This window comes from Protobothrops mucrosquamatus, unplaced genomic scaffold (genome assembly GCF_001527695.2).
Source record: "Protobothrops mucrosquamatus isolate PMUCROS unplaced genomic scaffold, P.Mucros_1.0 scaffold5875, whole genome shotgun sequence".
Lineage (NCBI taxonomy): Eukaryota > Metazoa > Chordata > Lepidosauria > Squamata > Viperidae > Protobothrops > Protobothrops mucrosquamatus.
The window spans coordinates 8,577-23,190 of NW_015391717.1; the positions used below are offsets into that span (position 1 = coordinate 8,577).

At 44.1% G+C, this 14,614-nt stretch overlaps 1 protein-coding gene across 1 annotated transcript in view; it reads left to right on the top strand.

The window, feature by feature from the left end:
* The window catches only part of LOC107299988 (snaclec rhodocetin subunit delta), a 9,565-nt gene extending 1,776 nt beyond the window's left edge, over positions 1 to 7,789 (top strand). The window contains exons 3-5 of the mRNA XM_015829333.1: positions 708 to 845; positions 7,215 to 7,305; positions 7,716 to 7,789. Coding sequence (XP_015684819.1) covers positions 708 to 845; positions 7,215 to 7,305; positions 7,716 to 7,783 — 297 coding nt within the window. The 3' untranslated portion in view covers positions 7,784 to 7,789. The remainder of the gene's footprint in view (positions 1 to 707; positions 846 to 7,214; positions 7,306 to 7,715) is intronic.
* Positions 7,790 to 14,614: the final 6,825 nt, after the last annotated feature.

Below are 14,614 nucleotides of genomic sequence, written 5' to 3' on the forward strand. Positions count from 1 at the left end.
CACTGGAGCAAACTGGGAGGAGAAAGGGAGTTGTGTCAGGATGGAGAAGTGAGGGGTGTTGGGGGGGGGAGATCGGGGAGGGGTCTGGTTCAGTTAGGCAGCTCCCCCTTCCTCCTATCGCCCAGGTCTGGACAGCCCTTTGTCCGGAATGACGGAGGGGGATGGACTAGAGGACCTCCAAGGCCCCTTCCCCTCTGTGTCGCCTGAGTGTGCCGGGAGTTCTCGGGGGCTCTGGAGAGCCGGGCAGTAGAGGGCTTGGGGGTCTCCCCACATCTTGAAGGCTGAGCTGCCTTTGGCCTCCTCCAAAACTCTTTTTTCTGCTCCTTCCTCTCAGAAACTCGGAGGAGGAGGAGGAGGAGGAGGGGGAGGCCCCTTTGCTGAGCCAGAGGGGCTCCCAGGACAGGGAGCAGGGGGTGAGCAGGGTCTGCAGAGCCCACTGCCCCAAAGGCTGGTCCTGGCTTCAGTCCAGGGCCTCTGTGGAGGAGGCGGAGGAGGAGGGTCCTGCAAAAACTGGCTGTTCAGGGAGGGCAACTGCAGGGGGGGGGGTCAAGGAGATCCTGAGGGTAGCCAGGATCAGGCAGTCGGATCCCTGCTCTGTTCTCAGAGGCAGAAACACACACACACACACACACACACACACCATATAGACACATATCTGCTTCTCAGCTGAAGAAGAAGTGTCTTTCTCTCTTGTTGGTCTCTCCCAGAGTTTCTGCTACACACAGCACAGAGGCAGCCGCCTGGCCTCCATCCAGAGCAGTGAAGAAGAAGCTTTTGTGGGCAAGCTGGCCTCCCAAACTTTGCAATACACTTCTATGTGGATCGGACTGAAAAATCCATGGAAAGTAGGTCCTCTCTAATGCTAATCTTCATTGGCTTCCCTTTACTGTTTCTCAGGAGGTTTTTTTGGGAGGGGGTATCGATTTTATTAGTTTTTATAGGGTTAGGGGTTAGGGTTAGGGTTGGGGTTGGGGTTTTTCCAAATAACATTTTCAATATTTAGCAAACAGCATAATGTCTGGGTACATGTATTTAACTAACAATAATAGGCATAGTTAATTATCATAAAGAATATGTTAATTAATGCTAATATGTATTCAAAATCACATACCACCTTCCTTTCTCTCTGACTCGTTTTTCTAGCCATTGACAGAAATTCTAAAATACACTGAGTCTTCTTTCTCTTTAATCTTTAAAGTCAATCTATCCATTTCTGCACAGACTAAAATTTTCTTAATTAATACTTCTTCAGTTGGTAAGTTTTCATTTTTTCCAATGTTGGGCAAATACAATTCTTGCTGCCGTTAATGTGTGTAGTATTAGATATCTGCAATCTTTCTCATAATTAGCTCCTATTATTCCTAACAAAAATAATTCTGGTTTAAAGTCTACTTGTTTTTTAGTCATTTTCTCCAACCATATATGTATTTTAACCCAAAATCTTTTTGTCTTGGGGCATGTCCACCAGATATGATAATAAATACCTGGTCTTTGTTTGCATTTCCAACAGTTTGAAGTATTTTTAAACATTTTTGCTAATCTCACTGGTGTCATATATGCCATCTGTAAAACATTTTATATAAGTTTTCTTTATACAACACTGCTTTAGTTAATTTAATATTTCTTTCCCATAACTTTTGCCAATCTTCTAATTCTATATTATATTCAAAATTCTTTGCCCATATTATCGTTGTTTCTTTTACTTGTTCTTCCTCCATATTTAAGTTTAACAGAAATCCACAGAGTTTCTTAATCAACTTTTCATCTGTTTTTAGCAGTACCTGATCAAATTCTGTCTGTTCTTTATAAAATCCCATTGTTTTAACATCTTTTTCATATCTCGTTTGAATTTGCAGATATGGCCACCATGCTAGTTAAATATTTTGTTCTTGTAAATCTTACCTGTCTTTCAATTGTATTTGGTGTTTTAGCCTCCAGGATAATTTAATTACACAGTTCTTTCAGAATCAGACTTAATACATCTTGTAGTGATTTATAAAACTCTGCAGCTAATCCATCTGGGTCCAGAGTCTTATCCTTTTTTTGCTTTTTTATAGCCTCTATAATCTCCATCATTGATATTTTTCCATTTAATATGTTTCGAATATTATCCGGAATTTTTTGGTAAGTCTGCTTTTTTTAAGCACTGCTGTATTTTTTCTTTTGGAATTTCCTCTGCCTTATAAAGTATCTCATAGTAATCTTTAATAATTTTTTTGATTGTATCATTTTGAAACTGTAATTCACCTTTTGAATCTTGTAACTTGTTTATCATTTTTTTTTCTCTTTTTCTTTTTTCAGTCTATATGCTAACCATCTCCCCAGCTTGTTGGCATTTTCGAAGAAATTCTGTTTAGCCCTTTTAATCTGTTGAGCCATTATTTCCATCTCGGTTAAATTTAATTTATGTTTTATTATCTCCATTTGTTTCTTAAGTATTTTCTTTTGTGGATCTATTTGTAATTCTGATTCTAGCTTTCTGAGTTCTTCCTTCAACTGTAGTTGTTTCTTTTCTTTATTCTTTTTAGCGACATAAGTTATAGCCAACCCTCTGAAATAGGCTTTAGCCGTATCCCACACATTTTGAAGCGATGTTTCTTCTTGTTTATTTTGAAGAAAAGGTCCATTTCCTTTGTCGCTATTTGTTAAGAATTCTTTTTTTTTCAATACAGATTTATTCAAGGACCATCTTAATTTTTTCTTAGTTCCTCTCCAAGTCATCTTTATTGGGTTATGATCTGCCCAAACATTAGTTTCTATCTCAACTTCTTGTATCATTGTTTTAAGTTCCAAAGATGTCTATATCATATCAATTCTAGACCATGATTTATGTCTATCTGAGTAAAATGTATATTGAAATTTCTTTGGATTTTTTTCTCTCCATATATCTTGGATACAAAGTTCTTCTGTCATTTTTAAAAATGCTTTAGGTAATATATTTCCTCCTTTTCTCCCGTTTGGTGCTTCTGTAGTCCAAAATTCCATCGGTTGTTGTATTAAAGTCTCCCTTTGTGTACAAAGATTTTGATAGTTTAAATGTACTATTTTTTTTATATAGTTTTTGATAAAATTGCTCTTGTTTGTCATTTGGTGCGTATATTGCTACCTTCAGTATCTGTTTTTGATCCATCATTATTTCCACCATTAATATTCTCCCCTCTTCATCCGCATAAATTTGTTTGGGATTCATCATTTCTTTAATATATAGAGCTACTCCCCTTTTCTTTGGAAGTGCTAATGCAAAGTAAAGTTTACCAATTTTCAGTTGTTCTGACAATTTATAATGTTGTCTCTTAATGTGTGTTTCTTGAAGACAAATTATATCCATTTTTAATTTTTGTAATCGTGTAAAGATTTTCTCCTTTTTTAAAAAAAAAAAGTTTTTTATTTATGAAACAGTTAAAACAAAGATGGACATAACGTAACATTCCAGTGTATATATGCCTAACAATTTGTTCCTCATCATACATATAATTCTTAATCTCTATATATACATATTTTTCTATACAATACAGTCTCTAATTTGTTTCTCTATATACTAACATACAATTTTATATATCTCTATCTTAACACTAACTTAAAACCCAAACAGTTCTCCTTGATTCACACCAACAATAGAATTTGTCCCAGATTTCAAAGTAATCTGACTCTGTCTTGTCCTTCATTTCCATTGTGAGCCTATCCATATCAGCACACGATAGGATTTTATATAAAATATCTGCTTCTGTTGGAATTTCTTTATTCCTCCAGTTTTGTGCATACGCCAATCTAGCAGCCGTGAGAATATGTAGCATCAAATAAAGTATCCCTTTGTCGTATTTCTGCATAGTTATGCCTAGTAGGAAGAGTTCTGGTTTTAGCTTTACCTCTATCATTAGTATTTCTTCCAGCCATTTTTTAACCTTGTTCCAAAAGTCACGGGCTTTTGAGCACTCCCACCACATGTGGTAATATGTCCCTCTTGCAATTTACATTTCCAGCACGTGGAAGAAATATTTGGACCCATTTTAGCACTCCTTTTTCAATTAATTTCCTGGTTAGAAACTGATATTCTCTTTGGGATTCTTTTATTCTCCTAGGAATTTGTTTGAGGGCTACAATTTCTTTTTCTTTGTATTTCAAAGGTTCGTCTCTTACTTTTCTCAAAATCTCATCTCTTGTAGATCTTTTAAGAAATCTGACATGCACTTCCCTGGGGACTTTATTTCTTCTAGCATAGTTTGAGTTAACTCGATAGATCTGGTCTAATTCTCCTTTCATTTGCTCTTTCCCAGTTCCTAATGCATTTGCCAATAATTCGGTTATCAACCCTAGCAGATCCTCTTCCTTATCTTCCATTATATTTTGAAACCTTAAAAAGTATGAGGCTTTTTCCATCTCTATTCCCTCTGTTGAGTTTTCTAGTTGTTCATTTATTTGGATCAGCTTCTGATTTTCATCTTGTAAAACTTCTAGTTTCTGGTCAACCTCAGTTGATTTATCTTCTATTTTTTGAATTCTTTGTTGATTATCTGTGATCATCTGTTTAAAATTTTCAAATTGAGAATCCATATTGTTAATTTTTTGATTCATTTTATCAAAATCACTTTTAAACTCCTCATGGTTGTTTGATTTGACCGCCATGTGAGTAGCAATTGCCTCTTGAACTGCTTGTAGAGTTGCTTGAGTGTCCTTTTGGAAGGTATCAGTCTTTTCTTGTTGAAGCATTGTAGCAATTGATCTCTGATAGACTGGACTTGTAGAAGCCAAAGAGGGATCAGAAGATCCTTTTTTTTCCAACTTTAGATAAGTTTGGAGCGCTCATCTTTATCTTTAAATCATACATTGTAATCCACCAAGTAAGTCAAAATTTATAATCCAATAAACTCCTAACAAATAGGAGAGGTAAACAATAAAAATAGTAAATAGTGAAAAAGAGCAGAAGGGCAAAAAGAAAAAAGAAAAAAGAAGAAGAAAAAAAATACCAAAATTTGTAATCCAAAGTATTCTTGGTTTCTTGTTATTCACTCTTTCAAAACAGCTTATAAAGATTCCAGGTCAAGCTGTATTTGTAATCCAGGGAAGTCCAATGACTTCAAACACAGTTTTTATTTATAATTATAATCCATCCTGTAAGACAGGGCAATCCAAAAAGTGTCTTTCTTTCCCAGCCACAGGACTTTAAATTCCAAGGACACCAAGATGTTTAAAATATAAGCAATGTCTGGGCATACAGCCAAGTTTTACTCGGATCAGAGCAAACTGCGTATAGTTTGGAATTTCGCTACTAGATGTCATAAGATGTCCATTCCCACCATACTTTGAAAAAGTTTAAGGTTAAAAACCCGGTGGTTTTCAAACAAGAAATAAACAAAAAGGATCTATAAAACCAAAAGTTTTCCAGGAGGGTTTTTTTTTTAAGGATCCTCTGGTGGGAGGCAGAGGTCTCTCTATTCAATGTTCTTGCCTTGGAGAATGGCAGAGAAAACCAAAGCAGAAAAGCTTTACTCCCATCCTCTCTCTCTCTCTCTCCCTCCCTCCCTCCCTCCCTCTCTCTCTCTCCCTCTCCCTCCCTCCCTCCCTCCCTCCCCCCCTCTCTCTCTCTTCCCTCACCCAATCCTTCCTTCCTTCTGAAGGACCGACTGCGGTCTTGAAGGGCCAGATCCTGCCCCGGCCCCCATCTATGCCTCCAGGCCTTCCTCCCTCTGGAGGGCCCCTTGGATGGCCCCTAAACCTGGGGGAGACTCTGCTGGGCCTTCAGCTCAGGGGCTTTAGAGGCCTGGCCTGGGGGGGGGCTGTTCTTTCCTCCCCCCTTTTTTTATTTAACGCAGAAATTCCTCCTTTCTGTGACCGGCAGGATTTTGTCTCCTGGTCTGTTGCATTTTCAGCTCTTGGAAGAAGCTCCGTCATGTACAAAGGAGGGGGGTGGAGATTCCCTGGAGTTGAGATCCTGGGGACAAGAGCGAAGGAGGTCCTCAAAAGAAGTAACCAAAGATACCCAGGAGGCTTTTCTCTTCCCAAGGGTCCCCTGAAGCCCTGGGTTCTGCTTCTGCTCCCCCATCCAGGGAGTGATGGGCTTTGGTGCTCTTTCCCTTCCGGAGACCTAGGAGGGTCGTTTGGAGCGGTCACCACGTTGGGCATGGGGCAAAGTGGCCCCCAAGCTGAGCTGGTGACTCCTGGGACCCCTCCAGGCTTTTTTCTCCTCTTAATAGTAGTAGTAGTAGTAGTAGTAGTAGTAATAGTAGTAGTAGTAGTAGTAGTAGTAGTAGTAGTAGTAGTAGTAGTAGTAGTAGTAGTAGTATAATGTTGGAAGGGACCTTGGAGGTCATCTAGTCCAACCCTCTGCTCAGGCAGGAAACCCTATACCATTTCAGACAAATGGCTCTTCTTAAAAACTTCCAGTGTTGGAGCATCCACCGCTCCTGGAGGCAGGCTGTTCCACTGGTTAATTGTTCTCATTGTCAGGAAATTTCTTCTTAGTTCTAGGTTGCTTTTCTCTTTGCTTAGTTTCCACCCGTTGCTTCTTGTTCTGCCTTCAGGCGCCTTGGAGAATAGCTTGACTCCCTCTTCTTTCTGGCAGCCCCTGAGATATTGGAACGCTGCTATCATGTCCCCCCTCGTCCTTCTCTTCATTAAACTAGATGTCCCCAATTTCAGCAACCGTTCCTTATATGTTTTAGCCTCCAGTCCCCCAATCATCTTTGTTGCTCTTCTCTGCACTCTTTCTAGAGTCTCAACATCTTTTTTACATCGTGGTGACCAAAACTGGATGCCGTATTCCAAGTGTGGCCTTACCAAGGCATTGTAAAGTGGTATTAACACTTCACCTGATCTTCATTCTATCCCTCTGTTAATGCAGCCCAGCACTGTGTTGGCTTTTTTGGCAGCTGCAACACACTGCTGGCTCCTATTTAAGTGATTGTCCACTAGGACTCCGAGATCCCTCTCACAGTTGCTACTATTGTCCAAGATACCCCCTATTGTCTCTGGATCTCCTGACTACCTCTCCAAGCATTCACCAAGTGTAACCCTGCTTAGCTGCTCCAGGTCAACTGGGGTTGATGGAGAGAGAGAGGGAGAAGGAAAGAGAGAGATAGAAAGAGAGAGAGAAAAGGAGGGAGGATACATTTGCTCTGCGCCCTGAAGTTCTGCCAACATTTCTCTCTCTGCCCCTGGGCCCTGCACAGCCAGAGCCCCCTCCTCAATTGGCTCACGGGGCCTCCTTGTCTTTCCAGGAATGCAAGTGGGAGTGGAGTGATGACGCCAGGCTGGACTACAAAGCCTGGACTCGAAGACCCTATTGTACAGTAATGGTAGTCAAGCCAGGTAAGTCCATGTGGTGGTGCACATTGTTTTAGGTCAAGGAGGGTGCACTTCCCTTCATGAGGACCCCGGGGATCCTTCTCGCGACCCCCACCGCTTGGCCACTGGGGACCTTTCTTGACCTCCTGGATCTCTGAGCTGCCTCAGTCCCACACTCTGCACAGACAAGGGAACATGACACAACCAAGGGACAAACCGTTCAGAACGGGACTGGAGCTCTAAATGAAAATTATTAGGGGGCCCTCAGCTCACAATGCAACTAACAAGCTCCATCTTAACCTTGTTCCGAAAGGCCATCATTGTCTCAGGGCATCTGGCTTGTTCTTCTTTCTTTGCTTGCCACTGAAAAGATCTTCTTGGATTCTTGGGCAATCTCTGCAAAAAGTGATCAAAATTTCTCTTTTACTACCCAGATAGGATCTATTGGTTCAATATAGGTTGCGAAAAAACTGCATCTTTCGTCTGCAAGTTCCAGGCATAGTCTGAAGATGCAGCTGTGTGAAGTCTGCAGAAGCAAGGAAGGCCCCCACCCAACCCCAACCCCCACCTGCTCCAATCTCTGCCCTGCCCCCTTCGCTCAATGGATGCTCTCTGTAGCTGGATCTGGTTTTGCTGCTCCTGATGGGCCAGAAGGTCCAATAAATTCTGCCTAGCATGACTGGCTTGTTTCTTTGGGGCACCCAGGAGACGGTTGAGGCCCAAAGCTCCAGACCCCCCAGTCCCCTTCCTGGCAGGGCTCGGCTTTAGGGGGGGGAGGGTGGCTCTGAGGTGGGACCACCCACTGAGGCTCAGATGCTCTCCTCCCGTCCCCCTCACTGGAACCGAAGAGGGTGGAATCTGCTGGGCCTCAGCACCCCTTCCCTGCCCCCACAGCCGATTGGCACCCGTGGGCCCCCCTCTGGGCAAGATCCAGCTAAAGAAGGCATGGAGGTGGGAGTGAGGGCTGGGTCCAGGAAACGGCATCTCGGTTGTCTCTATTTTCTCCATGGAGCTTAATGGGGCCTCAGGATGGGCCCATCAGGGGGGATTTCCTGGCAAACAGTCTCCCCTGGAAACGAAGCCCAGAAATTAGGGGAGCAGCTAGGAAGATTCAGTCATTGGGAAAGGCAGATCTTAAGACTCGGGGAGAGTCCTTGCCTGGCTATCTGGGAATGGTTTCTCCCTGTCGGAGCCAGGAAGCGGACAGGGGCCGGGAGGCCATCAGGGCCACCACCTGCCCGTTACACCCTCCTCCTTTTAAGGAGTCCCTGGTTGGCCCCCTCCTCAACAAAGCCATCCCTCAACAAAGCCATCGCTCCTTTTCAGCGTCTCCCTGAAACAACTAGGCGAGACCCTCCCTCACCAGGGTTTGGGGTATATGCAGCACGCGGAGGATTCTCAATGCTCCATTTCCCCATTGGAGACCCAGGTGATGCTCTGGCCGCCCTCCTGGGGGGCTGGAGGCTGGGGGGGCTGGATGGGGGACAACGGATTTCCAGTTACCCTTTGCGTAACTTTGAGTTGTGCACCAGTCGTGGCCTTTCTCGGATGGGGCATTTCAGATGCAGTTCAAGGGGTGGTGATGACCTTTCAAGGCCTTCACTGCAGGGGTCCAGGCTGCCCGAGGGACCCTCCCACCCCACTGGGCTGGGCCCCTCCCACCGTGCCCCAGAGAGGACCTGCTGTGGGCCCCATCGGGCAGGGAATCCCAGCTGGGGGGTCCAGGAGAAGGGCCTTCTCTGCCGTTGCCCCCCTCCGCAATGAGGTCAGCCCCAACCCTCCTGTCCTCCTATAAGGGCCTAAAGACACGGCTCAGCCGCTGGGCTTGGGACCCCAATGGGGGAGCATCACAATGGGGGGGGGTTAATTAATTAACAACAGATGCCACCTCCCCCCCTCCTCCTCCCCCCTCCCCAACCTTTAATTGCCCCCCTTTATTTTGCTGTGTGTACTATTGTATTTATATCTTTGCACAGTTTTTATTTGTTATGATTGCTAGCTGCCCAGAGCTGCCCTGAAGTAAGATGGGTGACCAAGTCTATAAATAATTAGAATATATAATAATAACCCTCCTGGGGTTAAGATAAGAAGCCTCTCCCCCTGAAGGCGCTGAGCTCTCCGTCTTGGGGGTCTGACAGGGGGGCTTCAGGGAGGATGGTTGGGCTGCTGTGTCTGCTCCCTGCAGAGGGTGGGCCAGCTTCAAACATGGGACGCTTCAAAAAGGGAAGACATAAATTAACAAAATAAGCTGCTTCTAGGAAGGCTTTGAAAGAGAGCCTGGGAAGAGACCCTGCCGAGCCCCTCACAGCAGCGAAACCTCAGCCAGATTCAGACAACAGCTTGATCAGCTCTCAGAAATATCCCTACCTGTTTTTAACACAACCCACAATTCTTGGCTAGTTATTCTGTGCCTTTGTGCAGGGCTTTTGATCAAGCAATTAACTACAAAATAATGATTACAAAATAACAAAACAATGATTACATGATAACACTATAAGTGTCAATATAACATGGTTACTATATATAAAATAAATGCTAATGTCAAACTTAAACATACTAAAATCATAAGCACAATAAAATCCCTTCACCACCTTTATTATTTCTGCAAAGAATTCAAGGAACCCAGCAGAAATCCACCCCCTGCGCCAGATCTGCTTCTCTCTCACCACCACCACCACCCCGACCTCTTGTGGGCGTCCCACAGGTGATCAGCCCCTTTAGGGCTTTCTCCTTTCACTTTTGCTGTGTGCTGGAGGAAATCCTTCACAGAAACACCTCCATTTTTAGGGCCCATGAGAGATAATTCGACTCATTCAGGCTAAGCACAGGAGATCCTCCTCCAACTCAAGTAACAGCATCGGGTTGTCTTCACAGGCCCCAACCTCCGTCGGGGCCACAAACAAAGTTTTACCTCAGAGGAATTTACTACTGGCTCTCCAGGGCACTTCTGGGTGTGGCGTTTTTAGGCTTGCCACATTAGGGTGGGGTCACTCATGAATCTTGACCGACAAGAGAAGACAACACACAGGCTCTCTTCTGGACGAGTGAACCAAGGGCGTATCCTGTGTTCCTCTTTTATTTTGCAACATACATGAGGAAGTGTGCAGGTGTCAATATAATTGGTTACATGTATAGGAAATAAGTACATGCTATCATATAATTGGTTACATACTTGTTGCAGGGCAGAAAACTAAGTATGTTAACATACAGTTGGTTCTACTTTGCTACATAGCGTCCTAGCATATAATTGGCTGATGCTTTCTATAGGATGTGGTTTTCTCTCATGTCCGGAGTTATCCGGACAGGCTCTGTGGCTAACGTTTCTGCGTAGACAGCAGGTGTTCAAGCACAGCAAAGGATGTGGTTATATGATAGGATGTGCACATTCACATATTCAATGCAGCTATGCTAGTTTCTTATACATTGTCAGGTTCTGACAATAAATCTACATTTAATGCAAAGCAAAGTTACTTGACCATTACAGAAAATCCCAACATCTCTTCCTTTCTTTTTCAATGGAAAGGCTGTGGTGGGTGGAGCCGGAGTGTGGCCCAGGCCCCTCCGGGCCCGAGATTCACTGTCACTCACCAACCACTGGACACAAGGTCAAGTCCTCCGACTCAGCCTGCATCGTTGACCTTACCCTGATGTTTGTCTGAGGAGATGTTTGTATGGTTGGCAAAATGAGCTAAAGGACTGAAACATACTCATCCTCTTCACTCATAATGAAAAGGTTTGACACCTCCTCCTGAGGCACGGGTTGGTAGGTCCCCCTACTCTCAAGGTCCCAGAGGGTATTCTGGGATTGCAACAGCATGGTCTGCAATGAATCTATTTTTCCAGTGATAAATGTAGAAAAGCGATTAAACAAACATGGGCCATGTGTGCACATTAATACAAGCAAAATTAATGGTCCTATAAGAGCACTTAGTAGAGTGGTGAGCCAAGGGGAAAGGTTGTGCCAATTTCCAAACCATCCTTGTTGATCCTCCCTTTCCTTTTTCCGTTTGTTTAGGCCCTCCCTTAGTTTGGTCATGGAGTCCCGCACTATCCCAGAGTGGTCTGCATAAAAGCAGCATTCCTCCCTTAAAGCTACACATAACCCCCCTTCCTTTAAAAAAAGTAAATCTAGTCCTCTTCTGTTTTGCAAAACTACTTCTGACAGGGAGGTTAAAGATTGTTGTAAGTGAGAGATGGAAGTTTCTATTCTCTCTAAGTCTTCATCGATGGCTGCCCTAAGATTGTGGTATTGAGTATACTGATGTGTGATAGAAGCTATTCCAGTTCCTGCACCAGTTAGGCCAAGTCCAACCAAAAGAGCCACTGTAAGAGTGGAGATGGGCTCTCGCTTGTGTCTTATGAGATGTGATCCTGAATAGGTTTTGTAAACTTCTTCATCTGTGTGAATGTATATGCGTGGTATGACCTGAACAAGGATGCAAAAACCTTCAGTGCCTATCACATGGCCATGGGCACAGGCTGTAAGGCCTGTGGAGCAGGCCCACCATCCTTCACTAGGTGGTATGTAAAAGAGTGTTGTGTCAATCTCTCTATGTGTTGTGTTGCAATATTGTTCATGCTGTTTGGGTACCTGTCCAATGCAGGTTCCCTTACCTGACATTGACTGCAGTGTTTGTGAGCCATGTTTCCATCTGCATGTCTTGTCATCTGAGGAGGTGTTGTATGGAGAAATAAGCCCTACAGCCTCATAATATGGGGGTTGAACATTGTAGCAAAACCAGCAGGCTGTAGTAAGGTCAGGATGGGTGCTATTAACCAAGTTATAGGTGGCAGTGACAATATCCCAAAGAGGGTTCTCAGGGCGGCTCGGGTTACATGGTGACCATCCTCCCCATTGGTTGTGGTCACATCCTAGGTCCTCACCAGTCCGTTTGAGCGTAATGAAATCATCTTTGATGGGAGGGTCCCATGTTATTTGTCCTGTGGAGACACAGCTCCAGTCTGCACAGAAATAGTGGTCTGTCCCCCCGCATTTTTTCCGGTATTTTGTTTCCTTCTTATGGCCAGGGCAGACATAAATGGGCTGTCACCTGGTCCATTCGTGGTTCTGCATACCCGGCTTGTTGGGGCTAGTGGTGGTGTCTATCATCACGCCAAAGTCAAAATACAAATCAGGAAACCAGGATCCCGGCACTGCTATGGATGAGGTGGAGTTCAGGATGTCTCCGTGTGCATCCAACACTACCCATGTTAAGTTTTTGGGCCGGTGAGGATTGCGGGGGGCGGGAAAGGTGTCAGGATGCTGTCTCTCCGTCAGTAGGCAAAGCGTTGTTAGGAATACTGTCTGCAGGATCAGGCTTGGGATGATGTGGGTGAACATGGCGACCTGGAACTCACAAAGTGTTGGCTGGGAGTACAAAGTCACACATTAATGGTTGCAGATTCAGGAGACAAGAAGTCTGCTGGCGGAGATGGGCGGGGTGTTGGTGCAAAGTAGGGTCGGACGCAACGACCAGGGACCCACAAGACCCTTTCAGGTAGTTGGACTGCAGCGTAGCCTCTTCCCCAAGTGACGAGGTCAGCAGGCCCTTTCCAGGTAGGATCAGGGAGTTGGCGATACCAAACCTGTGGGCGGGGAAGAGAAAGGGAGGGAGAAGAAAAACGCCTCTCGGCTGCAGAGGTAAGCAGGGTGCCAGTTAAGTTTAAAAAATTCAAAGTATATAAGCAACGATTCAAGGTATCTTGCACTGCTGGGAGACCAGGGGCATTTTTCCCCTGTTGTCTGATGTACCGGTCAAGGGCTGTTTTTATGGAATTCCAAATTTATGAGTAATGTTCCACCGCCTGCAGAAGTCTGCAAATGCAGCACTGGTGTAGGCGGGGCCATTATCTGTTTTTAGTTCTTTGGGGCATCCCAGCGATGCAAATGTCCGAATACAATGATTGATTACATGTTTAGTGGCTTCTCCCCTTTGAGGGGTGGCCATGATGAAGCCTGAGAAGGTAGCCACTGAGACATGCAAAATTTTCCATGGAGCAAAGGATGGATATTGAGTAACATCCATTTTCCAAAGTTGACAGGCCACTGTTCCTCCGGGGTTAACCCTCATGGGAATGGAGTGACCTTGGCGGATGCAGGTAGGGCATTGTTGTATTATGGCAGATGCCTCAGCAGCCGTTAAACCAAATTGTTTCATGAGCGCCTTTTTATTTTGATGAAAATAAGCATGACCCTCCAAAGGAGACTGGGGGGAGAGAGACAGAACAGATAGTGAGGTAGTAGCAAAGGCAGCCACAGCTGCAGCATTGGCCACATCATTGCCTTTTTGAATTCCAGGAAGAGGCTGGTGGCTTCAAATGTGTGAAACATGGAAAGGAAAATGTCGAGCAGAAATAAGTGTCTGCAGTTTGAGAAACAAAGATAGCAATTCTGCATCAAGGGAGGAAGCCAAATATGACTCATAGAGAGAGCTAACAATTTGAGTGACATACAGACTGTCCAGAATGAGGTTAAAAGGTTCGTCAGAAAAGTGTTGAAAAGCCAAGATAGAAGCAAAGAGTTCTACTCTTTTTTACTGCCATCAGCAAACACTGTGATGGCATCTGGGATAGGATGAGGTTGAAAAGGTGATTGCCAAGTGAAAGGTAAAGTTTTGAGAGGTTGCAAGCGGGGATCCGGGGGTGGATGACAAGAGACAGTGCCAACCCAGTCTGCAAGTGCAAACTGGAGTTGTTCACAGTTGACAAACAAAGTTTCCCAAGTAGAGAGGGAACATGGAACATACAGTGTAGAGGGTTCAAAGCCGGCCAGAGCTTTGGACAGCTGGCGGCCTTTCATAATTATTTGAGCAAATAGAGCTGATTTTTGAGTGAGAGTGGCTCTAGGTGTGTGAAAAATGTGGATCCACTCCAAGACTAGCAGCAAAGATGGCACTTGAGTGATTGAACATGTAGGTAGTGTTAGAGTGTTCACAATCAAAAGTGTTAACTGACAATGGTTATGTGGAATCCTGTCCACAAATTGAGTATTCAAGATGTCATTAATTTGTTCCACTGTGGCAAGTGCTCCAGATGGAACTACAATGAAAATTTTCAGGTCGTTTTCCTTTGGTCACTAAATCAAATAATGGACTGAGCAAATTTGTAGGCAAAGAGGATGCCTAACAATTGCTGTAAATTGACCAATGAAATAATTTTGGGTAGGCTCAAATGAGGAAAAGCTGGGGCAAAATAAGATTACAACATTGTACGCCTTAAATAAAAATAGGGAGAATGCAACTGTATTTTTTCTGGGGCAACTTGCATTCCATAAAGACTTAAATCATGTTGTATTTCTGAAAGCCAATTAGATTGTGTCTTTGGTGTTCCAATT